This window comes from Babesia bovis, chromosome 3 (genome assembly GCF_000165395.2).
Source record: "Babesia bovis T2Bo chromosome 3, whole genome shotgun sequence".
In the NCBI taxonomy this organism is placed as follows: domain Eukaryota; phylum Apicomplexa; class Aconoidasida; order Piroplasmida; family Babesiidae; genus Babesia; species Babesia bovis.
In genome coordinates, this window is record NC_010575.1 from 853192 (window position 1) to 879076 (window position 25885).

The 25885-nt window shown below is 43.3% G+C and overlaps 16 protein-coding genes across 16 annotated transcripts; 5 read left to right on the forward strand and 11 right to left on the reverse strand.

Moving 5' to 3' along the window:
- Positions 1-27: 27 nt before the first annotated feature.
- On the reverse strand, positions 28-753 carry BBOV_III003890 (G10 protein family protein). Its single transcript, XM_001611470.2, has 2 exons — positions 536-753; positions 28-311 (listed from the first exon to the last, which is right to left on the reverse strand). The coding sequence occupies exons 1-2, from the start codon at positions 750-752 to the stop codon at positions 76-78; spliced, it is 453 nt and encodes a 150-aa protein (XP_001611520.1). The 5' UTR covers position 753; the 3' UTR covers positions 28-75.
- On the reverse strand, positions 754-4607 carry BBOV_III003900 (uncharacterized protein). Its single transcript, XM_051767880.1, has 2 exons — positions 936-4607; positions 754-899 (listed from the first exon to the last, which is right to left on the reverse strand). The coding sequence occupies exons 1-2, from the start codon at positions 4593-4595 to the stop codon at positions 756-758; spliced, it is 3804 nt and encodes a 1267-aa protein (XP_051623433.1). The 5' UTR covers positions 4596-4607; the 3' UTR covers positions 754-755.
- Positions 4608-4913: 306 nt separating this feature from the next.
- On the reverse strand, positions 4914-5765 carry BBOV_III003910 (Archease protein (MTH1598/TM1083) family protein). Its single transcript, XM_001611472.2, has one exon. The coding sequence runs from the start codon at positions 5723-5725 to the stop codon at positions 4994-4996; it is 732 nt and encodes a 243-aa protein (XP_001611522.1). The 5' UTR covers positions 5726-5765; the 3' UTR covers positions 4914-4993.
- Positions 5766-6104: 339 nt separating this feature from the next.
- Positions 6105-8017, reverse strand: BBOV_III003920 (putative 50S ribosomal protein L15). Its single transcript, XM_001611473.2, has 3 exons — positions 7684-8017; positions 7504-7649; positions 6105-7465 (listed from the first exon to the last, which is right to left on the reverse strand). Exons 1-3 carry the CDS (start codon positions 7985-7987, stop codon positions 6155-6157), a joined length of 1761 nt encoding a protein of 586 aa, XP_001611523.1. The 5' UTR covers positions 7988-8017; the 3' UTR covers positions 6105-6154.
- A 119-nt stretch (positions 8018-8136) lies between these two features.
- Positions 8137-9210, forward strand: BBOV_III003930 (putative 50S ribosomal subunit protein L17). Its single transcript, XM_001611474.2, has one exon. The coding sequence runs from the start codon at positions 8565-8567 to the stop codon at positions 9042-9044; it is 480 nt and encodes a 159-aa protein (XP_001611524.1). The 5' UTR covers positions 8137-8564; the 3' UTR covers positions 9045-9210.
- Positions 9211-9305: 95 nt separating this feature from the next.
- On the reverse strand, positions 9306-11382 carry BBOV_III003940 (ATPase AFG1 family protein). Its single transcript, XM_001611475.2, has 3 exons — positions 11283-11382; positions 10458-11247; positions 9306-10354 (listed from the first exon to the last, which is right to left on the reverse strand). The coding sequence occupies exons 2-3, from the start codon at positions 10911-10913 to the stop codon at positions 9350-9352; spliced, it is 1461 nt and encodes a 486-aa protein (XP_001611525.1). The 5' UTR covers positions 10914-11247; positions 11283-11382; the 3' UTR covers positions 9306-9349.
- Positions 11383-11424: 42 nt separating this feature from the next.
- BBOV_III003950 (chromo (CHRromatin Organization MOdifier) domain containing protein) lies at positions 11425-12769 on the reverse strand. Its single transcript, XM_001611476.2, has 5 exons — positions 12541-12769; positions 12423-12505; positions 12169-12237; positions 11654-12133; positions 11425-11618 (listed from the first exon to the last, which is right to left on the reverse strand). The coding sequence occupies exons 1-5, from the start codon at positions 12691-12693 to the stop codon at positions 11459-11461; spliced, it is 945 nt and encodes a 314-aa protein (XP_001611526.1). The 5' UTR covers positions 12694-12769; the 3' UTR covers positions 11425-11458.
- A 193-nt stretch (positions 12770-12962) lies between these two features.
- On the reverse strand, positions 12963-14496 carry BBOV_III003960 (ATP-dependent protease La (LON) domain family protein). Its single transcript, XM_001611477.2, has 5 exons — positions 13862-14496; positions 13664-13828; positions 13526-13630; positions 13371-13492; positions 12963-13333 (listed from the first exon to the last, which is right to left on the reverse strand). The coding sequence occupies exons 1-5, from the start codon at positions 14465-14467 to the stop codon at positions 13012-13014; spliced, it is 1320 nt and encodes a 439-aa protein (XP_001611527.1). The 5' UTR covers positions 14468-14496; the 3' UTR covers positions 12963-13011.
- A 7-nt stretch (positions 14497-14503) lies between these two features.
- BBOV_III003970 (PUB domain family protein) lies at positions 14504-16173 on the forward strand. The gene is made up of 5 exons (XM_001611478.2): positions 14504-14575; positions 14812-15051; positions 15086-15375; positions 15409-15865; positions 15903-16173. The coding sequence occupies exons 2-5, from the start codon at positions 15015-15017 to the stop codon at positions 16145-16147; spliced, it is 1029 nt and encodes a 342-aa protein (XP_001611528.2). The 5' UTR covers positions 14504-14575; positions 14812-15014; the 3' UTR covers positions 16148-16173.
- A 2-nt stretch (positions 16174-16175) lies between these two features.
- BBOV_III003985 (uncharacterized protein) lies at positions 16176-16600 on the forward strand. The gene is made up of 2 exons (XM_051767258.1): positions 16176-16309; positions 16345-16600. Exons 1-2 carry the CDS (start codon positions 16178-16180, stop codon positions 16540-16542), a joined length of 330 nt encoding a protein of 109 aa, XP_051623700.1. The 5' UTR covers positions 16176-16177; the 3' UTR covers positions 16543-16600.
- Positions 16601-16648: 48 nt separating this feature from the next.
- On the reverse strand, positions 16649-17723 carry BBOV_III003990 (uncharacterized protein). The gene has a single exon (XM_001611480.2). The coding sequence runs from the start codon at positions 17679-17681 to the stop codon at positions 16698-16700; it is 984 nt and encodes a 327-aa protein (XP_001611530.1). The 5' UTR covers positions 17682-17723; the 3' UTR covers positions 16649-16697.
- Positions 17724-17832: 109 nt separating this feature from the next.
- On the forward strand, positions 17833-19150 carry BBOV_III004000 (putative 18S rRNA (guanine-N(7))-methyltransferase). Its single transcript, XM_001611481.2, has 5 exons — positions 17833-18134; positions 18170-18274; positions 18309-18757; positions 18793-18985; positions 19020-19150. Exons 1-5 carry the CDS (start codon positions 18096-18098, stop codon positions 19077-19079), a joined length of 846 nt encoding a protein of 281 aa, XP_001611531.1. The 5' UTR covers positions 17833-18095; the 3' UTR covers positions 19080-19150.
- A 697-nt stretch (positions 19151-19847) lies between these two features.
- On the forward strand, positions 19848-22275 carry BBOV_III004010 (U3 small nnucleolar RNA-associated protein 6 family protein). The gene is made up of 2 exons (XM_001611482.2): positions 19848-20134; positions 20173-22275. The coding sequence occupies exons 1-2, from the start codon at positions 19887-19889 to the stop codon at positions 22244-22246; spliced, it is 2322 nt and encodes a 773-aa protein (XP_001611532.1). The 5' UTR covers positions 19848-19886; the 3' UTR covers positions 22247-22275.
- On the reverse strand, positions 22222-23300 carry BBOV_III004020 (DnaJ domain family protein). Its single transcript, XM_001611483.2, has 6 exons — positions 23200-23300; positions 23016-23164; positions 22920-22980; positions 22611-22885; positions 22472-22573; positions 22222-22436 (listed from the first exon to the last, which is right to left on the reverse strand). Exons 1-6 carry the CDS (start codon positions 23273-23275, stop codon positions 22257-22259), a joined length of 843 nt encoding a protein of 280 aa, XP_001611533.1. The 5' UTR covers positions 23276-23300; the 3' UTR covers positions 22222-22256.
- Positions 23301-23483: 183 nt separating this feature from the next.
- BBOV_III004030 (Ubiquitin-conjugating enzyme spm2) lies at positions 23484-24179 on the reverse strand. Its single transcript, XM_051767414.1, has 4 exons — positions 24059-24179; positions 23877-24023; positions 23719-23841; positions 23484-23680 (listed from the first exon to the last, which is right to left on the reverse strand). The coding sequence occupies exons 1-4, from the start codon at positions 24065-24067 to the stop codon at positions 23540-23542; spliced, it is 420 nt and encodes a 139-aa protein (XP_051623434.1). The 5' UTR covers positions 24068-24179; the 3' UTR covers positions 23484-23539.
- Positions 24180-24282: 103 nt separating this feature from the next.
- On the reverse strand, positions 24283-25860 carry BBOV_III004040 (Dullard-like phosphatase domain containing protein). The gene is made up of 2 exons (XM_001611485.2): positions 24907-25860; positions 24283-24869 (listed from the first exon to the last, which is right to left on the reverse strand). The coding sequence occupies exons 1-2, from the start codon at positions 25174-25176 to the stop codon at positions 24303-24305; spliced, it is 837 nt and encodes a 278-aa protein (XP_001611535.1). The 5' UTR covers positions 25177-25860; the 3' UTR covers positions 24283-24302.
- Positions 25861-25885: the final 25 nt, after the last annotated feature.

A 25885-nucleotide genomic window follows, 5' to 3' on the forward strand; every position in this document is an offset into this window, starting at 1 on the left:
TTTATATATATTGTGCCCTAGTCAGGGCACTTCCTTTGCCATAGGCTTGTTGTTTGCGATTTTTTAAAAAGTTGACTAGTCGTCAAAATCACACGATGCGCATCCGTGGCACCCACAGAGTACGCATTCTATGATTTTACCCGGCTCGAGGTCACGCTTTGGTACACGGCATACGCAGGTGGTTCCAAAGTTTTGGTTTGCAGTTTGGATGCAACGTAGGCAGCACAGGCGCTCATATCCGGGTTTCCGCCACTTTGATATAAGATTTGGATCGGCGTATCCTTCCCTTACGCAATAGTCATAAAGCTCCCCTGCAGGCAGCTATTAGACACCGTATAAGCCCGAGTCAGAGTAGAAAACATGAACATAGATATAACCACTATGCTAGATGGACTACATACACATTATAGGAAATGATCACAGCTTTGTATATTGATAGACGTTATATGTCTACACACACTAGATGTTCATGACAATCCAATAGGATTCCATGGATCCATACTGACACACTGGATCAGTCAATGCACAAACTTACTTGATATAGCCTTCTGGACATAGAACAAGTCGTAAATATAGCGTGAACGTTGGTGGTGGATACGAAATATGGGCCACTGTACTTCGCTGCGTCTTTTACCTTCACCGCTTTCGCGTTCTGCGGCCTTCATACGTTCGTCAAAAGAATCCAGGGTATCGGATATCACGTCCCATCCTTCTGGCGGTGGTCGTGAGTTTAGCGTACGAATGCGCGGCATTTTCTATAGACTGGGGCTCGTCGCATTCCTTGTATTTATGGAGCAGAAGTTGGTGGTCACCATCCAGAGTATTTGTCGGATATCATGCAGGCTGTTGGTCATTTTAAACTTAATTCGCGTGTAAATTTCATTTGTGTTATTTTGTTCCTGTTGGTAAGGTTAGGACTGCTATGTAAAACATACCATAAGGCTGCATTGCAGGCTATTGTTGACTTCGGTATAGAATCCTTTTATATTCATCAGTATGTATACCATTTGTGAGCATGGGTCTATATATGACTCATATTGGCACGTCCTGGAGACTATGCAATTGAATACAGCGGTTAGTATAAGTTGTACCATTCGTCTTCTGCAATCAAACGGGTTTCTGGCTAGTAGTATATGTTTAATTTTACCATATATAGGCTCCGTATCTTCATTATCCAAATGTAGTACTATAGCCAGGAATACATCTATCACTAACCGGTTTAGCATAGGGTTTATCGTAGGCAATGTCATGGCTATGACCGTAAGATACTGGCTGAATTTAGGCCATGACAGTATTTCCATTGAAACATAGCGGTTCCTAATCCCGTTGGCAATAGCCCGTAGCAGTTCTTTGAGTGTAAAGAAATCATTTTTACTTCGGAAGCGGTCAACGTTCAACTTGATATCCTTGTTCATCTTGGTTAGTCTTGTTACGTACCATTCTGGTACATTGGTCAGATTACCGCTACTATCATCAGATTCTGAATTCAATGTTATATTAGACTTGCTTTGATCTGTATCAGATTCGTTTGCCATAGTTTCTTTAATCCTTCTTGTGTTACGCCTTGGTGTGGTATTACCGCTACCAGACTCACTATTTTTTGACCTAGGACTCCTTCTATTAGTACTACTCTTTACAGACCTCGGCGAGTCAGTTTTTCCGGTATCAGAGTCACTCTGGTTGAACAAATTCAGGTTAATATCAAGTTCTTTCTGTTTAGTTATGTTATCTAGATTCAATTCACTTCCTGGTTGCGATTCATTTGGGTTAGTAGTGTTAACGGATTCCATTTTAACTCTATCCAGTTTTACCATGGTATCCAATTTATGTATATCTGGAAGTTGGGCATCCTTATTAATTCCATCTAGGTGAAATGATTTGTTCGTCGACATAATATTGCCATTCGTAGTGATATCTATGCTAATGTTTATCCCGGGATCCTGTAATCCTGTGTCAAAATCGAGCCACTTGGTGTCAATATTGCTGAACATGTCATCTATGAGCGTGGCCATATGTTGGTACAGCAATTTAACAGATTCATTAACTAGTCCATTCGTATTGGTCACTCTCCCTGAGCTCAATATAGTACTTATGGCAAGAAACTGGCTGCTTGATCCGTCAGCAGCTTCGGTTACTACCCATAAAAGCCAACGCCCAATGTTTTCAACATAATCCTCTGGCGTTGAATCGTTGACTTCTATTGCATTATGGCATACATCAACATGGTTCCAGAACATTGCCATATGCTTTATTCGGTCCAATATTAGTATTTCATGGTTATCTTTTAGGAAAGTCCCATCCTTTTCCGCGCCTTGCAGTACTTTTTCCAATTCCAAATCAGGTTGGAAATCAATTATACATAGCACCAGTATATACAGAGTTACTTCATCTGGGTTTAATATTTCATTTTTATTTTCAAGCATACGTTTAAGCCTTAGTGACATTGAGCTCACAAGATCACGTTTCAGCTTCATTTTAATGCCCTCAGTGAACGTAGAGATCAGGTCTGAGATTGACCCCAATAACTCAACTCGCGACGCCAGTGGGCAATCTTGTGAAGTGATCATGATTGCCAGTTGTCGTAGCAGCTGGTACACTTCAGTTACGTTACACTTGGAGCTCAGCAGTAGTGAACGCAGTGCTCGTGCGCTATGTTGCTCGTACATGTACCGCTTTTCCTTGAAGTTAACCATACAAAACTCCTGGGCAGCCTTTAGGAGTGTTTTATTCTCCGCTATCAGGCCACACGTGAGCACCAGGCAGTTGGATATACTACGGTGTACAAAGAGTGCATAAGTCTCTGAATGCGTTGTGTAAATACGGCACAGGCTCTTGTGATCACATACCAGTGTTAGGAAGTTTTCAATCTCTGCATCTATCATTTTAGGCGTTATACGATGCACTACTGCCTGCAGTAGGAAAGAGCACAATTCCGCTTCAGACCAATCAAAATTCAATTCCAATTGCAATAGCTGGTCTACAAACGCTTGTACCACTACATGTACCCCTGTAATATGCATTGAATCGTCCATGAAGGCTAGTACCATGTTTCTGTATTGATCCAGTTGGCACACATCGTTCACCCGCAGGTCTAATCGGCATGTATTTATCAACTGGCAGAAGAAGGTAGTGTATATATGCCTCATTGTCTGTACTATATGCAGTATACATTCTGTCAGCTGGTCTCCTTTCATATACCTTTGCAGTGTGAACATGACCCCAAATAGATTAGTGTAGAAATCTAGGCACAGCTTACGGCATGCCATATCTGGGTAGTGTATCATATCTTTCACAAAGTAGCATATCGATATTGCCTTTAGCGCTATATCTTCTGTGAATAACAGTGCGTATGGTATATGTTCCACGGCTATCGTTACAAGTAATTCCATGATACCGCGCATGATGAGTACTGACGACTCTTGGAAGTACATGTTGGACAGCTTGCAGTGCACCGTTATCTCGAACTTATTGCCAGTTGTGTAGTTGTTGCCGAAGTCAAATATTTGATGCAACTCGCAGAAGAAATCCATGGCCCAACGGCAACTATCTGTTACTATCGGTGGTATGTTAGCAACCGTTGCTTTTGAGCACATGTACCACTGTTTACCATATGGGTACTCCTGTACATCTTGGCAGCGCATGCTGGTCTCGTACATCATGCGCGGCAGGTTGAATTGGGTTAGTGAGTAGAAAGTTGTCAGTGCTGTGCAAACCAGATTAGATATCCTCGTTTTATCGGCGCCTATCGCGCCTTTTAGCCATTTGAATAGCTCAAACACCCCTCCGATAGCTCCAAACGAGTTCAAACTGTTTTTTAAAAGGACACCATCATCACGCGGGATCTTAGCAAGAATGGAATCGTGATCGAAGGTAACGTCGTCACTGAATATATATTCATTAGTCCCTTTGAAATCAGTTATCAGCTGTTTGTGCATGTCTAGCCAGGCCACCAGGGCTTCAAGTGGCTCACTCAGTTTATCCAGTGGTGTTTCTTTGAGTATACCGAACAGCCGCAGGAATATCCTCGGTGCATACATTACGCAACTACGTACAACACATGCACGAGTATATACTGATGCGCTTATATTTTGGTTTAATATATCATGCGGCAGTGCGTGCAGCAATTCGCATGTTATATTAGGGTGGTTATGCAATACATCCATGGATTCAATCAGGAGGAATTCCTTTTCGTTGGCTTTAATATCGCAGAAGTTGATAATCAGCCCACAGAGTGCGTATATAAGCTGTTTACGTATGGCTTCATTACTATTCCCAAAGTGCATCAGCAACTCAAGGACATCCCTAGCAGCATCATCACGGACCTTAGTAGCGGCCAATTTGTCATTTTGGCTCAATCTTCTGATACCTGAGTAACACTGGTGCTTTATTATGACGGCGCACAACAGCAGGCTGTCATCTGTATTGTCCTTAGATCCTGCTACTTCCGCCGCCTTCAACTTTCTTACACATGTTTGCCATGAATCATGGGAGTTGTAGTATGCCTCAATGCATGCCTTTTTCGAGACGAAGTACTCCCACGGGCTGCGTAAACGGCAGAGATCCTTCTCAGCCGGCGCAGAGCTGCCATCTTTCATGGCTTTTCATTGGAGTACACATTAAGATTTACTCGCGAACGATCCAACACATTCTATCGTCCTTCCTCGGGTATCAGCGTGCATTTATTAACTGTTAACCATGGGTCAATGGTTACGCATCACTAAAACTGTAATATCTGTTCACCAGGTTCCGCTAATAGCTGTACTACCGGTCATACACCCTCACAGGACACACTAGACACATAACTTCGGGATCAGGCATTTCATGGATTTTTCCTAGTGCATATAGTTTATCTTTGGTAGTTGCAAGTTTGGCTCTAATTATTAAAATGTGTTTGGTACCGGGTGAACTAGGTTCGTATTCTCTGTTATGATCCTATGGCTGTGTTCATCGATGTAGTATACAATTTTTTGTACATATGGTTATTAGTAAGGTATCAAATGTCTACTAGGGCATATAGCTTGAAGTCGGCCTTTGCAAAGTCATCGCTGCTAAGTTCTTCTAGTACTGCGGGCAACTCATCTCTATATTGCTGATACAAGGGCTCGTCACTAATAATGATTTTATGTGGTCCAATCATTATTTCAGCTCTTAGACCGTGGTACGTAGCTGCTTTAATTTCAGTTCCTTGTGTATGGACATCGTGGTCAAACGTATCGCCGTAAAGTGCAACCTCGACTTCGACGTTGACATCACCTTTCAACAGCTTGTGTACGTCAATTCCATTGTTGATCCTAACGTATTTGACTAGGAACCTGTACGCGCTATTGAGGTATAGGCATTGATCTAGTATGGAGAATATTAGCCTTGGTAGTGAGTTGGTGACTACCTTTATTCGTTTTCGTTTTTTCGGTTCTACTAGAGACAGGTCCGTCATATAACCGAACATTGCGATTACCAGGGATTCCAGTGCTGATGCAATACCAGTGCCATGTGACGTGAGGATTACGTCGGCTGGGTGGTCCAGGTACTTGTAATCATGGTGGTCCAGCTCCAACTCTTTCACTTCACTTTCTATATCAGATCCCGGGGTATCCGGGGGTGTAATATCTGGTATAGACAGGGTCTGTGCCCCTGTAGCTTCGGGGTTATGACCCCGACGTCTAGATCGACATGGTTTCGATCTAATCTCCACACCATCAATTATATATTTATCTTCAGATTCCATATGTACATTGTTTAGATATATGTTTTCTTTAGGTATGGGCTGTGGTAAAGATAAGTTACACAGCAGTGTACCAACAGAGCTTCTGTATGTTGCTATACACCGTACACATTACGTTATCTCTAGTCAATCAAATAGATACAATATGGTACTGTGTAATGACTGCCCAGAAACAGATTTATATCATAAGTAATGCCATGTGTATCAATGCTATATAGTACAATGTGTATCCAGGCTATGCAGTGTAATGTCTATCCAGGGTATACAATGCAGTGTGTATCAAGGCTATATAGTACCATCTGTAACCACGCTATACAATGTCTATTAAACTGCGATTATTATAGCACAATTCAGCTGTCATTGCTAGCGATATCAATAGACACAGTTCTGTATTGTCACTGACTGATATGTTCACAGAGATTGACCTAGTGATCATGTGGTACCCTTTGGCTTCCTTCCTCTCTTTTTCTTAGGTGCAGTGTTACTGTCACTCGTATCAGTCGTGTTGCATTCTGGCACAGATTCTATCTGTGAAGCTTCTGCAATTGGATCTGTCTTCGTTTGTTGATTCTGGGTTCCTGCTATGTTATCTGTTTCTGGCAATGATGGTTCCATGGCAGTGGGTTGCGATGCATTCTGTGGTACCGAATCGATCCCAGTATCACAAGTGGATACTTTATTCATAGCACTATCAATTTCACGGTCCTCTTTATCTATTTCCTCTTTTACACGCTTCATTATTTCTCTACGTCTGCGTTCACGTCTGGATATCTTGCCGCTGAATATATAACGCCTTGCTCTGGGTACCTCAGGGTGATATTCTTCCTGTACTATATCTAGGGTCGACGGTCGCAGCAAGAAGCAGCGACCACCCATTTGGTAAATTTCCTTAGCGGCAGATTTCGTGAACGCATGTGCCTTTACGATAAGGTTTCTGGCTGTAAGGGGCTCTGCAACGCCTCCATACTTCTTGCCTCCAACAACTTTTATTGGATGCCCCCGCTTGTATCGACCTAACCGTGCTCCCAGGCACTCCAATGTCGCCCAATCCACTACAGTTCCATCTTTCGCTACATTGAGTTGATGTATTGGTATGAGCTCATACTTTTTTCTACCATGCCGATGACCGGGTCCAACGGGTCGTCCAACAAACTTGGGTAACCTCCGATACAATGGCATCTGGCCGCCTTCGAAGACCGGATTTACATATCTGCCCGATCTGTGTTTCTGGCCCTTGCACCCACGACCTGAACTACCACCCTTGCCACTGCCATGGCCTCTACCTAATCGTTTTTTACGTTTCTGTCCCAGTGACGGCAGCAGGTGCCACTTCCAATATGGTTCGTTCGGCTCCCTGCCGCTGCCTAAAACTGTATTCGACCACTCGATATCGGCGTCAATAGTGCAATTCTGCGGCTTGATGTATACGTTGTGGTTAACATCGGGTTGGCATATATCCATGATATAGGTGGGTACGCTGGCAATGTAACGCTGCGCACGTTCCAGTGCTCCCGAAGTACGTAATTCAGGTTCAAAATCCTGGAACACTTGCTCGCGAATATCCTGTACCCGCGTCCTTAGTTCCACTGCCATTTCATTGCGCTTCTCCGGGGATAACGACCCATTGTCCATGATTCGTTCAATTTCATCGATTAGTGGGTGAGCTAGTTCCACGGTCTTATCAAGCATACGTCCCCAAATGTCCTGCTGCTCGACAGTGAATATATTCTCGAAAGTGCCGTCCTGAAAGCGATTTTACTCAAGACCTACAGGGGTATTACCTTTACTGATTGGAAAAAGTCACGCCATTCCTGGCGTCGGGCTTCAGCCTGCCGCCAACGCTGTATCCTTTCTATTTTAATCACCTTCTTGCGCTCTTCTCGTAGAAATTTATACAGCGGGTGCGCCCTTGGCAACTTATCCTTTTCTAACGCGATGTCAAGGGGAGCCAATAAACATACTCATACTAAACTCATTGAGAACAAGGCAGTCGCGAATCTCTTCTCGTTCCTTGTTCAAGTCATCTTCGGTGTATTCGGCTCCATAGTATTCCGGTATTATATCCGTAGCAACACTGGCTTCGGATTCTTCTGATTTATTAATTGCATTACAAGAACCAATCCGTGGCAACTTATTGGCTCTATATGTCCATATAGAGCTTCTATTGCCCAATGGACACTGGCCTGTGTGACTAAATGCCAAGATTCTGGGAGCTATGTTCGTAAGACAGCATATCGCAAAAATCATGAAAGCCAAGGTGTCCATAGCAAAGTATGACAATCATTGTGGCTATATATACATCTAGAAAATATATGATCCAAGAACATCCAGGCAATATAGAATCTATTAGCGTTATGCCATAGCTGATGTGTGGTACCTTACACATGAAACGTAACACACACCTTCCTGGGTTCAATTCTATTCTAGATGCTATATATACCTATTATCTAGAGTACTATGTAATTGAAGTATATATAAAGCATAGTTGATGTCGTGTCATTTCTTGTGGTTTGTCTGGAAGGACTCAAGTCAATTCTCGAAGATCTATTTTAGTCAGGCATATAATCTAATCTGGACATTCTATTACATGCTAATATAGGCACCAGGATTGTTTACGCAATCAATTGTAATACACTCTGTATGTTACTTGGATTCTATGTTACAGACCATCCAGCCGATAACTGGGATTATATGCTGGCTCTTCATGATTCAATAGTCATGGCCATTCGGTTCTAAAGTGATATCATAATCATTTTTAATGGATACGCTTGACAAATCAATGACAAGAGTGGATAAAGGACATTTTTTACAAGTGCTCTGAGAAAACGGATCATGCCAGTAAATGAAACTTGTTGGTTTTTTGTTTTATTGCTTGGTGCTTAGATTCGTTACGTCATTTCGTGAGCGTTCTTTGACATCGTTGTTAATCTCAAGCTGCAATAGGTTTCCATTTGGGTTATATGGAAATCTCCGTGAGTGCCAAAAGTTAAAGAGGTCTCACTCCCCCCGTAGAGCGTTGCTGCGGGCACTGACAACTCAGGTGCTACGCCACGGTAGAATAATAACCACACTAAATAAAGCAAAGCAGACGAAGCCGCGCGTAGAAAGGATTATCAAGTATGCAAAGCACCCTAACACGCGCCACGCGCGAATACTGATCAATAAGTGGTTATATGACCGAGAATTGGCAGAAAACGTTCTGAAACTAGCTCCTATTCGTTTTAAGGAACGCCACGGGGGCTACTGTCGCATTAAACGGCTATCTTACAGTACTGTTGGTGACAATTCCAAGCGAGCTATTCTAGAGCTCCTGGATTACTAACAGGAATATAGTCACCCCAAAGCCTGGCTCACACTTTAGTACTCAATCACCTAGTTCATGGTGATATCAAGGTAATATTAGCCATGTAGATGTAGTGGCAACCTGGTACCCATGGTGTTCATGTTAACGATTAGTATAACTTCATTTCGTGCTCCATATCCTGGGATAACTATTTAACCATGTAGTAACCACTGTCACCAATAGTGCATAGTCTAGTTGTATATATGTAAGTCTGATAACAGGCCTACATGAGTACAACTAGACTCTGATAGTGGCAACATATAGATAACGTTTAATGGTATATATTAGTCCTCACGGGATAAAGTACGGTGCGCCTGGAGATAGGCAGCCGACGACATGTGGAATAAACGGCTCAGTGCCCTCGAACACATGAATTCATTCTCCTGTGCACTCTCATCCTTTACATCGAAGCGGTACAAATGAGTTGTTTTGCACTCTTGGCCACGCATTAGAAGCCTGTGGTTCTCACATATGTCCCAGAGGCGCTCCACCGCCAATGTTTCTGCCGATGGTAGTAGCATGGCGTCAAATAGTAACCCAGCTTGTACATCTGATATCCCGAGGCTAGTGCCCAGCTGCTTGAAGCCATCTCTATCCAATTGGTGCCCATATTTAACAGATAAGTCATATGTACTTAGATAGACCTTCGTAAGCTTAAGTTGGAACTCTTCCGCAATTTTGACCACGCCGACCATGCCAAACAACCTTAGCAGGGGTACCTTCGCGGATAGTACTAACCTAGTGTTGTGTTCATAGAGCACATCTATAAGTAACATGAAGCTACGCAGCCGGCCGTCAGTACTATTGCTAGCATCAAATTGCGGTACCTGGGAAACCCATATGCTACGGAATGTCTTGGCCAATACAACAAAGGCCTCTGTTCCCAGGGATACCTCTTTTTTCCCTTGGTCAACACTATCACCCGAACCGCACAAAGTGCTAAACCTGAAGTATGCCTCCTTGCCACTGCAGAACGGTACCTTAAGCGACCTCAGCTCAGAGATCTTGAGCAATCTATCCGCTTCTATGGGTTGCCTAGAATTACAGCTTTTGAATGCTAAAAAGGCCTGCTCGTCACTGTCCTCTGGGTTAACAAAATATACACGATCTATATCGGTGCCCGGCTGTATATGGTTACCCTGCTGCCTGAAATCGTGAGCTTGCAAGTTGAACAGATCACATTGCGTCTTCAGGAGCGGTATGAACGGTAGGAACCTGTCTCTATTGAGTCCACCCAAATATAAATCATCTGGCGGCCGGTTGGAGGTGCATATCACCACGATGCCCATCTGATATACCATAAGGGGTTGTTAATGTGTCATAACTAGCACCCATTATATATCATGGATATTATAAGCATTAGCAACGCCATACACTGGAATGAAAACATACCTTGAATAGTCGCTCAAACAAAGGTTTCAGGATCATGGCATCCGAAATGTGATTAACGAAGAATTCATCTAGGCATAGAAGCTTGACATCTCCCACGACTTGACGAGCCACTAACGCCATCATGTCACCATCGGTAGTGCCTTTCATTTCGTGCAAATGGCGCTGTACACGGATCATGAATTCGTGGAAATGCAGTCGGGTCTTTGTGGAGTCCACCTGTCTATAGAAGGCGTCCATTAACATAGTCTTGCCCTGGCCAACGCCGCCGTATATATACAGACCGCGAGTGACCGGTTGCGATTGAGCGCGCTTGGTAAAAGTGAACCATCCTGTTTCCTGTGGCTTCCGTTCGAGATTCGCACGTATTCCATCAAGGCGGATACAAAGCTCACGCTGCGATGTTGTCAGTTTCTCCAGTGGAATGCGAAGTGTTTTGAGCCATTGAGGTAGACACATGGCGTTATTCGGGATGGGTGTACGCTGTATCGGATAAACGGCTTTCCAATTTGTGGACTATGGCATCCTCCCGGCGACGAAGGACTGCATTAGGTATAGGTCCGAACTGCCAAGCAAAAGCACAGCTTGCCCTTAGACCACCTATTAAACTGCTAAAAACAGTGTTCAGGGCAACACCTAGATCGAATGGATATAGAAATGTAACGCGGTATGTATAACGCTCAAAAACGTAATGACGTATCGCCCTTCTGTGCTTGAATCTTGACTTCAAGTATGTCACTCTCCAACGCTTGCGAGGGACATGGCAGTATTCCACATAAGGAAGATCGCGACCCTAAATATTGTGTATAATACCTTCCCACGACGTACCCCTTGTCTAGCCTCCGTAACACAGTGCTTCACTCTATTGACACAGTCGCGGAGCTCATTCTTGCGTGCACCAGACAAGTCAACTACTAAGGATCTAATCTGATACCCAAGGTTCATGGCACACGCTAAAACTGTTTTATTAAATTGTTTTGCATAAAATCAAACTAAATGTGTGCCTATTTCAGTGGGATTCCATGTGTGCTGCTGACCTCGTGATCGCCGTTTACATCGCCGGACGCCCTCAAACGAAGCCTAGACAGCAAAAAGTCAAGCAACTGCTGTGGCCAACGGCGCCTTACCTCCTGTAGAGGTAGCAAAGTGCGACTTTCAGTGTCCCTGGGTGTATTGTATATATCTCGCGGACAACTCACCTTGTCATCTCAACAACCACGGCAGATAGGGTTGCTGAACCTGAAATGCGTATCGACTGGACGGTTACAAATACATCGTCCTCCATCTCACTAGTGCCGTATATACGCATGTAACTCATCTTCAACTCGTTCATCTTGTTCATGAGGTCGCCGACAATCAAAAGGTTGTGCCTAGGCTCCCATGAATCTTCCCATTCACCCTTCCATCTTACAAAGAAGTAGTCCTTCTTAAGTCTGGGCTTATAATCAAGCAGGTCCTCCACCTCCACAGCTTCCTCCGGCTTAGTAGCAACCTGCATTACATCCGCCGTCTTGTCAGCGGATTTGTTCTGATTTTCTACCGGTGATGATTGACGAGAACTAGGTTGGATCTCAACGCTAACGTTCTTAGTAGATTCTGAAATGCTAGTAGTACGCGAACTCTTTTTAGGTGAAACTGGTGATGAATCACTAGAGTCAGGCTTCTTCTGCTTTTTGACGCTGTAGAGTCTATAGGATTACCCCAAAAAACATACGTTGAACTAATCTCAGTTGGTTTAGGTACTGGTGCAGCTTTAGTAGACTTCTCATTGCCAGAAGGCGCCCTAACAAGTTATAACGTACATGGTTAGTAATAGCATAGATAGTATCAACAAAAAAAGGACTATATAACCAAGTAAGACAAACTACAAGTTACTTGGGCATAAATTAAGTGGAAGCAGTAGCTTCCTAGGTATAAAGTGCAACAATGCATAGCAACGACGATATTATGTGCACACACATGACTTACGGAACCTTGGAGTCCTGCTGTAAATACTCATCCTTCAACTTCTTCATCTTTACAGCAAAGCCACGCAAGTTTTTAAGGTTGTTCTAATCGCCATATTAATACGAATTTATAACATTACCTCAGGCTCCCATGTATTGTCCGAGTCACTGAATCCCTTCCATTTTACCAAATATTTGGGCTGCTTCCTGACCATGCAAAACTCCAAAATATCTTCAACCTCATACTCCGATTTAGAGTCGGATTCCGCAGATGCCGAGCGTTTCCTCGACATTATTCCAGATCCCGTGTGCGCAAGGTACAACGGCACAAGGTGGCCAAATCTAACGGGAGTTTATAATTAAACGCTATTTAATATATTAAAATACCAAAGGTGTACGGAGTTGTTGCAAATGGTGGTAAATAGCTACACATGTCATAATGAACAGCACACCATCAACCCTCAGCATACAACAACACACAGACGGTGCAGCTAGGCAAATAGCATTATATCAACCAGTTGGGTACATTACCCAGGATTACTCTTGACATGTGTATCCCAATGCACGTTTTCATTGTTTTATGCAGGTATTTGCATTTCACGATGAATAGATCAGCCATCTAGCAAATCAGAGGTAGTCAGAGGTTTAGGAGGACCTGACATCTCAGCTATCTTCCGCTTTAAATATGATGATTTCTCATGTAATACCGTGTTAGCACACGCAAGCCGTTCTTCAGTGTCACGAATATTGGCAGCCCACATACGTGTCTCAACGTCAGCGTGGAATTCCAAAGCAATGAAACTAGTCAGCTCCATTATGCGGTACTCGTGCTTCCCGTCCACAGGCACATCCCGAATCATGTGCTCCAATTTGTCCTGGAATTTCTCACGCGCACTTATTAACTCAAAGTCTGCCTTGCGACCAGATAGTTTGCTGAGGCGTTATTAGTACATTGAAATACAGCACATACCTGAGGTAGGCTTCATCCATGTTACAGCGGTCGTAAAGCTTGCCCACTGTTCTTGCGTTTTCGTGCGTAACAACAGCGTTCTTGAAAGGAAGATGGTCATCTTCCAGTAGCGATACGTCAGCCTAAGGTTATTTAGACATAGATACGTGACCTACGAGCACAACTGGGTCATCGGAATCGTGCATCTTCAGAATGTTCAACCTTTGAACAGCCCTTACTACTATCGACCCACTGGTGTCAAGGTCAGTGATGTCAACGAACTGGGTATATTAGATTGTATACTCACAACCAACCTCACACATGGAAGCGTGTTGAGATATTTCCACCTCGCTCTCAGGGTTCTCTGGAGGGTGTATAAAGGCAATTGCAATGCCAAATACGTTGTTCTTACGTATTTCCTCTACAAGTAGCTTGCGATGTGTCTCTGAGAGTGTAACCGTAGAAACGTGGCCAGGGACCTAAACGAATATTAAGTCATAACGTTGACATACCAATGGTGATGTTGATTTCACAGCGTTTGCAAACAAACGCCAGCGTTTGATAACCTCAGGGTTATCAAAAATGCGATACAACTGAGTAGGAAGCACTAGCTTCCTAAGCTTGTCAATGTCCATCTGCCCGGAACCCGAGCTACCTTTCTTGTAGAGTTCATTCTCAAGCAGTTCACGGTTGTGCTCCTCAAGGATACAGTATATGTCCTGTAAATAACCACCCTTAGGCCTAGAAACTTCACCAGATATAGGTAGATTTATGCGAAGATATTCCTTACGCTGCTTGTACTTCGCTAACTGGTCCTTGGTCAACTCCAAACTCATCTGCTCCAATCTAGCCTGAGCAGCAGGATCACGTGGCGCATGAGGATTCAAAACGGAGTCCACATTGCGAGGAAATCGTAGATTTTCATTGTATATCCCACATTCAAACATCATCTCGTCGATGTGGTCACTCCTTAGGACACCGAATCTCCTCTGGATGCCGCCAGGTACATTGTCTACACGGAATCCATTAACGTGGTCTATAGCCAATAGAATGTATGTCAGATACCTGCCGAAAGGCAACGATTTGGTCATCGCCCATAACTCCGTACCATAAGTCATATGGAATGGTGTGCCAGGGCGCTCAACCCATCAGTCAATAAAAGATGGAGTCCGCAAACTCGTTAGACACACAAGATCACCTCGAACCAATTATCTACATTTGTGCTGGTAGGTTAACGAAATGAATGCTGTTGCGGTTATTCGGCGCTCGCCAGTACACACGCGCAACACTCTGGAAGGCTATGTGCTCAAAAGGCCAAGAATCCACACTGAATGCGAGCTAAAGACATAGTAAATTGTTTACGGCCTTGATATTTGGGCTCGCTGTGCTGTGTATCTGTCCCGGTGTGCCCCTCTGGCCTATGTGGCCATGTAGACTACATCACTGTTCATAGAGCATACAGAATGCGGAAAGGACCTCGCGGTACAACCTACGCAAACTGTGAGATGCCGTCACTGCGGATCCAGAATATTGTACAAGAAAAGATCACATAGAATAGTACAATACGAGGCAAGGTGATCCGCGTAATATTGTTGTGGATACATCTAGTGAGCTACGATATAACCTTTTAGTAATAGATTATCCGGGATACTACCTACTAGCATAATGACGAAGTTGAGTGATACTGTCGATCAAATAGAAAGTAGGTTGCATTAAGTCTATTACATGTATACCAGACCTTAAAAAATATGTTGAACACTTTCTAGCAACCAATGATGACGAATTAATTGGGATGTACAGTGAATATCAAGTGTTCAAGAAGTTGTTGAGCAGCTTGCTGCCAGTTGTAGGTAAATACAGACTGGAGCTAAATGTACCTGATGACAAGGTTATATTCGGACCTAAAACTAGACAAATTGTAGAACAATTAATAAGGCATTACGATAAGGTATACGAAATAGATGAGGAAGTGCTATCATCCAGGTTCCTAGAAGTGGAGCAGGTACACGATATACTGGCACGTGAGGTGAGCTAGCTCCTAGTATTTAACATATCCTAGGCACAAGACAGTGGAGAAGAAGCAGAAGTTAGAGGTATGTCTATCATTGAAGAAACGAAAGAAGATCTGAAAAGGATTGAACGTGCCAAGGAAGTGTCGAAAGTGGTATTGCCACCAGCAGATTTCAGTAATATACAAGACTCAGATCGTGAAGTAAACGATCCGTTTTATATAGTGCAACAAGTATACAAAACTGAACCTGCAGTAGTACTCGAGAAAGTAGTAGCACAGCTACATGAAGATAACCCAGATGGATTCCTACAAATTATGGAGAATGTAGCCAACCTGATCTCGCAAATAGCCAGACACCCGGATAACACAACACTACGAGTGCTAAGGATAACAAATGAAAAGCTGTACCAAGATTTTATCCAGTACCCAAAGGCAATAGCACTGCTAAAGTACGCACGATTCAAGCTTAAACACGGCAATGATCTTAGAGAAGTACTGGAGCAGCGTAAGTAGCTCTATATCATAGAATGTATGACGTACAGTCGCCATCGGCAACATGAAGGATGAATACTTCCTGTACCTACACGAGCCTGATATGTTCAATGATTACCGAAGTTGGAAAGAATGGATAGATTTCATAGAAGCAACTAATCGCACACTAGAAGAGCTGATTGTGCAATACAAGTCAGTTCTAAGACGTAGGAAGGTTAATGATCGCAACACATTGGAAGAAGCGTTGCTACAGGCAGGGTGTGCCCGCCCATCCAACCAAAGCGCTGTGACCTAGCGCGTCCATAGATACAAACTTAAATTTAAAATGGCTAAAAAAAATCATCGTACCGCTATACAGAAGCGGTATAATATCGTTAAGAAACAGATGATGGACGAACAGCGCAGACGCGCGGAGAGAAATCGTCTTAAACAGCTATGCCACGGCATCACAGATCAAGTAAGTGATAGACAGATGCCTAAAATCTTTCACAGCTGCGTTCAATTAGTGTCGACCGTAGTAAAGAAGCTGTATCGGATAACTACCCACAGGAAGTAGTAATGGCAGTGGCAAAGCCACAAAGAAGAGGATGTAATCTAATCAGGGACCACCCAGATGAACATGTAGTAACGGCAAGACGCAAGAAAGTATTGAAACAAGCTATGAAACGACGACGTAAAATAGGAACATAAACAATATCGCAATGTCTATACCCTATGCAATATTATGCTGTGCTAGATACAGTTTGAGTTATATACAACCTTGAACATCGTAATGCTGCCTTGATTAATATACAGAACTATCCGTTTATCCCGAGTACCGGGAGTTATTAGTATACAGATGACAGTCAACTTGTAACCTTGGTATCCGGTTTCGATATTAGATCAGTTACATACAGTTGTATCCCGCGCTGTGCCAAAAGATTAGTAAAGCGTAACAAACCCGCTTCACCACCAGTATGACGACAAGTTATTGTACCAGTACCATTACAAAGATGTGATATGATATTACGGTCCAAATTAAGCGTCACTACCTGCATATCAGCCTCACGAGCTATGTTCTCTATCTCACGGTCAGTCATCGAGGGATCAATGGATACCATGTGCATAGTTACAACCTGCCATCGCGCATCACGGGAATATACTGTACGAGTGCCACCAATAATAGTTAATTCCTTTGGAACCGGCTCTAATGGTAAGGGATCCACAACAGTATTGGATACAACACCTGATTCGTGGGTAGTATCCGCGCAAATTGCCCTTGAATCAGGTACTTCAACTACGGATTGTGTGGAATCGTTGTCCAGTGTATCGAAAAATATCCTGCAGTGGCCCATGCTGCGCAGTCGGTTGGCTTCACGCTCACTCTTGGGGGCATTTGTATTGATACCCAAAGGCTTGAACACCGTGTTGGTGCCAGTAAGCGTGGCCGATGTAGCCCCGTGAACGCGTGCATACTGCTCCCTTATCTTCCCTTGAAGTGCCGAAACTGTTAGTGGAGGTTTAACACCCGGTAACGCAGTGACCACCTCTCGATTGTTAAAGTCAACATGCTGCCTTAATCCCTTATATACAGCCATATCAACAGGAGGAGGTGTGTTTTTTGTACCGCTATGGTATTTGCGATTGCAGCGAGCAGAAAATTCACGCGTACACTGATCTGAAGGTAACCCAGCTGCGTCAAGTGAACTGGGTTCAATCACACCAGCAGTGTCATCCTGAGACGACCTCCGACGTCTAATAATAGGTTGCATAGAAAGAGCACAGCAATCACTCTTGTCATTTTTACCACGGCCATAACACACAAGGCTGCCAATTTGTTTGGGATCCATACTATGAACTATGTCTACTTCTAGATTACAGGGTAATAGTAGAAATAAGTGATATTTTTGATGGACAGAATGTATTTTAAAAACAAAAGAGGGTGATGTGTACGTTATCGGGGTCTTGTACTAGTTAACAAAAATGTGCCGTATCTAGATTAGTAGTAATCTAGAGTCTATGGAACTAGGTTTCACTATGTTATAGTATGTCGTGGATAGTAGATATAACTGTCTATTCCACTGAGTGTATGTGCCCATAAGGAATGAGTATATCCTTCTGAGGTCAGCAAGGTAAAACTCGGCCATAGGAAGGTACTATACCGAGTTATGTTTTCATAGCTAGTATGAAATGCCGCTATATGCAAGGATCCTAGAGAAATGCTATAAGTAACTAACACATACGGATATCGCTATAAAATCAATATGGCAACGAGACCTGAACATTTAGCGCCACCCGAAATTGTATGGTTACATCTCTGTGATAATATATTGTACAGTACTACAACAGCGATGAAGCACGAAGGTATACAGTGAACACGCATATCCGCGATATCCAAATCGCAATGAGCCAACGTGCAACAGAGATGCTACTGCTACCAGAGGTAGTTATGCGTACCATATCTATATAAATTACAGGATGAATCATGCCTTGTACTGGATATAGGCTGCGGAAGCGGACTTAGCGGATCAGTACTCAACGATAACAACCACTTCTGGGTGGGAGTGGATATCAGCACCCACATGCTGGACGAAGCAATAGCAAACGGCTGCGACCAGGAAGGTGATATGATATTGGGAGATATAGGAGAACCCATGAATTTCAAGCCTCAGAGCTTCGATGGAGCTATCAGCATAAGCGCATTGCAGTGGCTATGCGTAGCCAACAAGTCATCACATGAACCTTACAAACGACTTATCGCATTCTTCAAGTGGCTTTATCGCAGCCTGAATTACGGAGCAAGAGCAGCCATACAGTTCTACCCAGAAAATGCAGAACAAATCGAAATGATAACTTCAGCAGCCACAAGGTGCAGCTTTGGAGGTGGACTTGTAGTGGACTTCCCAGAGTCAGCAAAGGCAAAGAAGTAAGTTGGACCCTGAATGCTGTGAACTTTAATAGGTACTACCTATGTATATGGGCAGGGATGACAGGTTTACCGCAGAAGATGCCGCAGGCACTCATGGAAGTTGATGAAGAAGAAGAGGATACAGTTCCAACAGTAGGATCAAATCAAAGAAGAAATAAACGAAAAAGGAAGCAGGAAACCATCAGACAACGAATCATCAATAAAAAACAACAACAACGAAGAAGAGTATGTTTATATAAACGTTGTATAGATATAACAGGGCATTGAAACTAGACCTGATACGAAATATACAGGACGACGAAGACCAGCACGATTCTAGAATTGTGTCTTTATATTCCAATGGTTCAACCACGGCACATATAGGTATCTAGCTAAGGAACTTGTGGTCCCATATAACAAGTGGCTACCAGTGTTGTATATAATGATGGAAACCATCATTTCGGTAGATATGGGCCATTGCATATTTCAATGTTGAGAATAAGACATGTGCTAGTTGTTATTCAGGAATGATTAATCTGGTAAATGCCATGTCAATATATAGCGATGTTCATTATCTAGGGTTCCAGGTATGCATAGCACGAAACGTGTTGCATGAGTGATCACTGGACAATGTGGCCGTGGAAAAAACATAATTTGACTTTAACCAGTTCCCAATAGTAGTTTTGCCTGAGATATACTATTGCATCAAAATGATGTACGTAATACACATTGTCTGTCCACGGAACGGAATTGGACAACATACCGATGTATCAACAAACGGGATTCCGTCCATGGCAGGTTGTGATTGAACGCAACCAAACGGATATGTAGTCCCCCGTTACTCTAGAGATAACACATAATACAAAGAATAGCATAGGGATCGTGTTGGTATATTTAGGGATTAGGGTAGTGACCTAAATTAGACAAGCTATAGTATAGGCCATAGGGACCAGCGAGTATACACATTTGATTATTAGATATAACTTATATATGATAAACCTAGTTTTACAGCGCCAGTTCCAATTTCGTGTCGTGGCAATAAATACCGTTAGTGTAGTGCCATAATACACCATCAATACCAGCTCACTAATAAACACACCTATGCAATAATGACCTAAAGAAGCATTTTATTTTTATTGATCGCAATATGGCAGCACAAGTGCAGCAGCAGCTCGAGGGCATGGTCCCCGAGTTGCGCAAGTTGACCGAGCTACAAATATTCACAGATGAAGAAGTACGAGATATAGTAGAGCGGCGTAGAAAATTCGAATATGCAGTAATCAGTAGCGATCTAGTATACTCACGCAACTCCTACCGAGAATACATCAGTTATGAAATTGAACTGGACCGCGTTCTCCAAAAGCGGCTGCGGAAGGTCAAGTCCTCAGATAATAGGTAAGCTGAATAACGCATATCTTATATATCCTCGATAGTGCTAGTGTGCGCTATACAGTGCCCTCGGACCGTGGTAACGTGCCCATCAAGGTAATAGTACGACGCCGTATACACAGGTTGTTCAACCGATGTCTAAAAAGGTTCGTTACCAACATCGAGCTGTGGAAGGAGTATTGCGCGTTCTGCTATCGCATAAAGGCATTCGGCGTCATGAATCGTGCCATAATGGACGCGCTGTCTAAAAATCCGACATGTGAAGCGCTGTGGAAGATTGCAGTAAAGTACACCCTGACACTTAACGGAAGCATTGCCGCAAGAAATGTCATTCAACTGGCCCTGCGTGCAAACCCAAGGAGCTTATCTTTATTCATGCTACTCCTGGAACTGGAAGTACAAGCTGGATACAAGATTCACGAGTTATCTGAGTCGCCTACAGATGACAATTATGAAGAGCCGGTTGAACTGTCCACTAAAACGTGGGTAACAATCCTGCGACATAGCTTAAAGACTTTAAAGGATGGTGACGTGTTCCGAATGCTGTTTTTTGGAGCATCTATATGCGCCCGTGTGAGTCGCGTGACGTCGTTCACCCAAGCACTCAATGATTATGACGTCTTTGCAAAGTTGTTGTTCGATGAAATGTTTTCTCGACGGGATAAATACCCGCTGCTAGGGCTTTATATATGGCAGCATAGGTTGCTGGAGGCCATCGTGTCACAGAAAACGGAAGGCATAGATTCGATTGATCCCAATGAAGTATTCACAGCTATGATTGACGACTGCGAGTCTAACCCAGGAATGACCACCTTGATTGCCCGGTTTATAGACGTGGTACTAACTGAACAAGGATATAATGAACCGTCAGATGCTGGCACAACAGATGAAATACTATGGTATACAGATGTAGATGGCGGTGATCAGGATGACACCAATGGTAGCTTACATGATACTGACCTTGGCCACCCATGCGATGCCGAGATAGATATCTATTGTGAAGGTGTATCCATACTAAAGGATATCTGCTTCCTGAGAATCACACCTGAAATATACGACCAACTGTCACAGAATTGTGAGTTCACCAGGCGCATGCTCACCCGCAAGCAGTTGACACAACTCAAATGCATATATCGCAATTTCGTTCTTCAGAAAGTACAAAACACCGTTATCGCTCTGAAGAATGCAGACAATGATATTGTCGACACTGTTGCCAGCTCTGCCGATGATGTTGTACGGCTTGTTAAAGGGCATCTACAGGGCTTTGCATCCACAGTTTCAGTATACAGCCTGTGTATAGGCATGTGCAAACATATGCCCGAGGATATATTAGTACCGTTCTCGACCATGGTAGAGTCAAATGTACTCAAGGTACTGGCCAGGAACGATGTGAAGGAGCACATACGCATTGGAGTCACGCTACTGATTCTAGGTTGGGATCGAGTTACGCCAGAACGTAAGCTTGCACTTTTAAAGTCATGCACAGTGGCACTTAACCGAGACCAGCTGCTGCTAGGTGTAGATATCGTACTAGAATCGGGCCAAGAACCTCTGGTTCAGCTTGTTATGCATTTGCTAGATGCTAGTGGCAAGCTGATAGTAGAGGACATTGCTGATGGCGGTACCCTGATCAACGCATTGCTTAGCAAAGTGGAGAAACAAGTGCCAAACCTAGTTGAATACCTAAGCCATTGGGATTCCAACACAAACTCACATCGTAACGTCGACGTTATAACGGTGGCCACCGCCCTATGGTGCATAGCACGCATAATGGCCACGGTAGATACAAAGCTAAAGGTTATAGGCTCTACTGACTCCACACCAGATGAATGCAATGCTATATCCCGAGAGTCAAGCGGTACTGTACACCACGTAATCAAGCTATGTGAAGAAGCGGTTAATGCCAGTTCACGTATCACAATACAGGATCGTGGACTGCAAGCAATTTTCCAAAGCAGATGCTGGAGCAGATACCTGCAGTGTGCCAAGTGGATCGAGGAGTTGCAGCTACTGTATCCCATGCTGGAAATAAACGATATTGAATTGACCTCGGATACCGTAGCATCACGAGCTTACGCCCAGTTGGGAACAGGGTTCATCAGTAACCTAAAACATTAAATAATAAGTGCTATCGCCAATTCTCCTTGTAAGTGTCTTGGTGCACTATCTTCTTGCGCTTTTCCTTGCGATCGGTTTGAGACTCAGCTATAGTACCGCGCTTTATACCATCTATGTCAGCACGCTGCTCACGCTTAGGCTCTACCGTCCTAAAAGCCTGTAACTTAAAGTCCTTAGCAGTAACCTGACCCTAAGCAACCGTGAGAGTGTATATATATACATTACCTGGAAGCTCCTCCAACTAGAAACACGCATGTCACGTGTTTTATCCCATTCAACCTGATGGTTCAACTGCTCCTTCTCCTTCTCTACCTGCTCAGCAGCAAGCTGATCATGATAGATCATGTAACATAGATAAACACACCTGCTTCTCATACTCCATGTTGGCCCTTACACAACGCTCAGCATACTCACGACGCTCTTGATGTTTGCGCAGCATGTCGTCACACTCACGTTGGATCTCGTTCTCTATCTGCTGTAAATCACTGTCAAGCACACCCGCAGCAATCAAGTCCAGTGTGGTGGCGTTTGGATTGGCCTTGTGGCGCTTGTAAACCTTCTTCTTGGCCTCCTCATACACCTGCTTATACTTCTCACGAGAGTCTGACTGCTGAATCTCGTTGAACGCATTAAGCAAAACTGAACACTGTTGAATGCAATGCTATAATCCTACCATTGAATGCATCCTGAGCACGCTCATGCTTGAATTTATCCGGATGGATCATCAATGACATCTGATTAGCATCAAATATACATAGAAACAATATACCTTGCGATAACGTTTCTTTATCTCGTCCTCTGTAGCATTGTGCCTAAGCTGCAATACTTGATATGGACTTGCAAAATTCTGCGATGTTAACCTCAAGCACAGCTCCTTGGCGTTCAAAGTCATGACGTCAGTGTCCTTCTTAGCCTTATCTGCAACAAATATGACCATACTACACGACGCGTACCAATGGACTCAATCTCAGAGAAGAAGAAGTTGAGGATATCATCCTCATCACCCGGCTTATCCGCAGCATCCGCCATATTGAAATGTATATATAAAACACTATGTGTCAGACCGTATTTTATAGTGATTCTATAACAAGGTTGGCATAACCATTACCCAGTATATCATTGTAACTTGACCACAGGACACACGAAATAGCACACATCTAAGTAAATTACAATCACGATGCTATATTTTGTATTAAACAAGTTATTGTGACTGAAGATAAAAAGATCAGTCTTAAGTGTGTCTAGGCATGGCACTATGCCACAAGGAATTATTGTGATCTGTAAAAGTAACAGTTAATAACAATCACCTTCTTCAGGTTGAGGGAGCCTGCGAGTGTTCATCGCAGCCATATGACGCCTTATGTCTACAAGTACCGCCTCAATGGAGCTGTTACGCCTCCAGTTCTTCAATACAGCAAAGCAATCGGGATTTACCTAGATAGAATTTTAATGACAATGGTTTAAACACTTACATTGCCCTCAGAATCTACACCTGGAAGGTTGATTTTAGTAACAAACTTGACTACTGGCGGTACGTCAGGGTAGTCATCGCCACAATATACCTCTAAAGAATATATACGGTTCTCAAACGTGGTCTACATGAAATGAGTTGATTTTAGATGTCACTCACTCCAGGGTAACCCAAAATGGTACACGACCAATTTGAAAGCGTAATGTCATCCGGACGCTCAAGACCAAAAGAAACCCACTCGCTAACAGAACCCTTCTGCCCACGCTCTAACTCATCGAGAAGCTTGAAACTCCTCGGTACCTTGACCTGTATCATCTGTCTTTCAGAGTATTAGACCAAACCTCATCCATCGTGCAAAGGGGGACGCTCACACCCTATCGATATGAAATTAACACCCTGATACTTAATACAGTGGTCATTAATTTATATTGGCTGCTATATCTCGCGTACGGGCGTAAAGCCACTTTTTAACAGCCACTGAACCCTTAGTTGGGAGCGTCGCTACCTTAGATACGCGCCACCTCAGGGCACACCCTAGATTCTAAGCAAGTATAGATACACATAGGATTAAACACATGTCATGTACTAGTTTGCGTGTGTGTCTGATAAGGTAGATACCGACTTAGAGCCTTCCTGCTTGTTATGGTAGCGCTCTCGTATCAAGGTAACGACGTCGTCGCAAGTCGACAGTTTCCTGAGAAAAGGCATTAAAAGCACCAACTCCCTGTCTGAACGGTTGTCATGCCATGAGGAAATCGGTATGGCGTTATGCGGATGTAAAAAGTATGAGATCGGTGTGTTATCGATAATGACAATGTCCTTCGAATCTCGATCAAACATACTCAAGTCCTTTATAATATGCTGGTTGAATGTAGTACAGTGCTCACGAAATAAACGAGCGTGAATACGCCTCTCGCAGTCGAGAAGGTCAATAATTGGGTTGGCATACTTGCAGCCTGCAGCCGTAAATATCACTACCTCAAACATGCGAGTAGCAGCCGCAATGAATTCACGTGCAAATGGCCTTAAGCTGACGCTTACCAGGCTAATACCCGTGTCACCCACTATCTCCACCAATGTTTGGTGCTTACCAGTCCTAAACGTTGACGAATGAATCAAAGTTTCATCCAGGTCCAGCACCAGTGTCTTTTTCTGTTATAGAGTATATTGCTAAAAACTAATAACCCACCCGTGGTGTATCGAGGCTGTAAGTTGCCGCTTTGGGCCATGGGAGCTTCTGTAGCTTCTTGCGCTCCTCGTAAAGCTCTATAATGTCGTGAGAACACAATTGTGATTTGCATTTGCCAACTATTTTACACCACCTCCTAAGTGGATGCACGTTGCAAAAACTAGATAAGGATAGACGTGACGCTATTTTCAAGCTTTCAAGACAGCCTTCCCGCGCAAACGTAGAAGCCATCATTTCACTGCATAAAGCTGAATCCATATCCATATCCATGATGATGTATAAGCACTGCGTAGTTCAAGTATTCAGCCACAGAGTTTTCCTGTAGCAACGCGTATATAAAGCCGACAGTTTTCGTCAGATCCTTTATGGTAATCCTTAAGCATTAAGACAATGTTTATATTAAACATATCACGGCATTGCGTTGATATAGTAATTGGATAGGTCACTTTTAGGTCATCCAATAACCATCAGATAGAGTGTTTCCTCCGAAAGTGACTACGTAAGAATTAACATATAATAAGCTGCCCACCAATGGTATTTTGCGTGTCTTTATGGCGGTGTGATAGCTATTATTGCAGTACCTTATTTCGTTATACACTCTAGTCCTCCGTGGTATGCAAGAGGGCATGCCAAAGTGACCACTTCGTTTTTATAATATACACAACCTTCAGCAATTCGCAAGCGGAAGTATTGCTTGCAGTCAAGATGCGTTTTATATATTAGGATCCCCGAGAAGTAACAGAATCCAGTTCAATTTAATATAACACCTTGGAAAAACATTTAGAATTAAACACTATAGGAACTATTCAGGCCACAATAAAATTGCAATTCGTACCAGTTGCTTCATTTAACAGAGCTTCCATTGAAGTACTTCATTGTGTCCCCTCAACTATACATACAACGCATACTGCCGCCGATATCGGCATGGTTTAGCAGAAACATAGATCTTTCCATTTGCTGATGTGATATCGTGTATCGT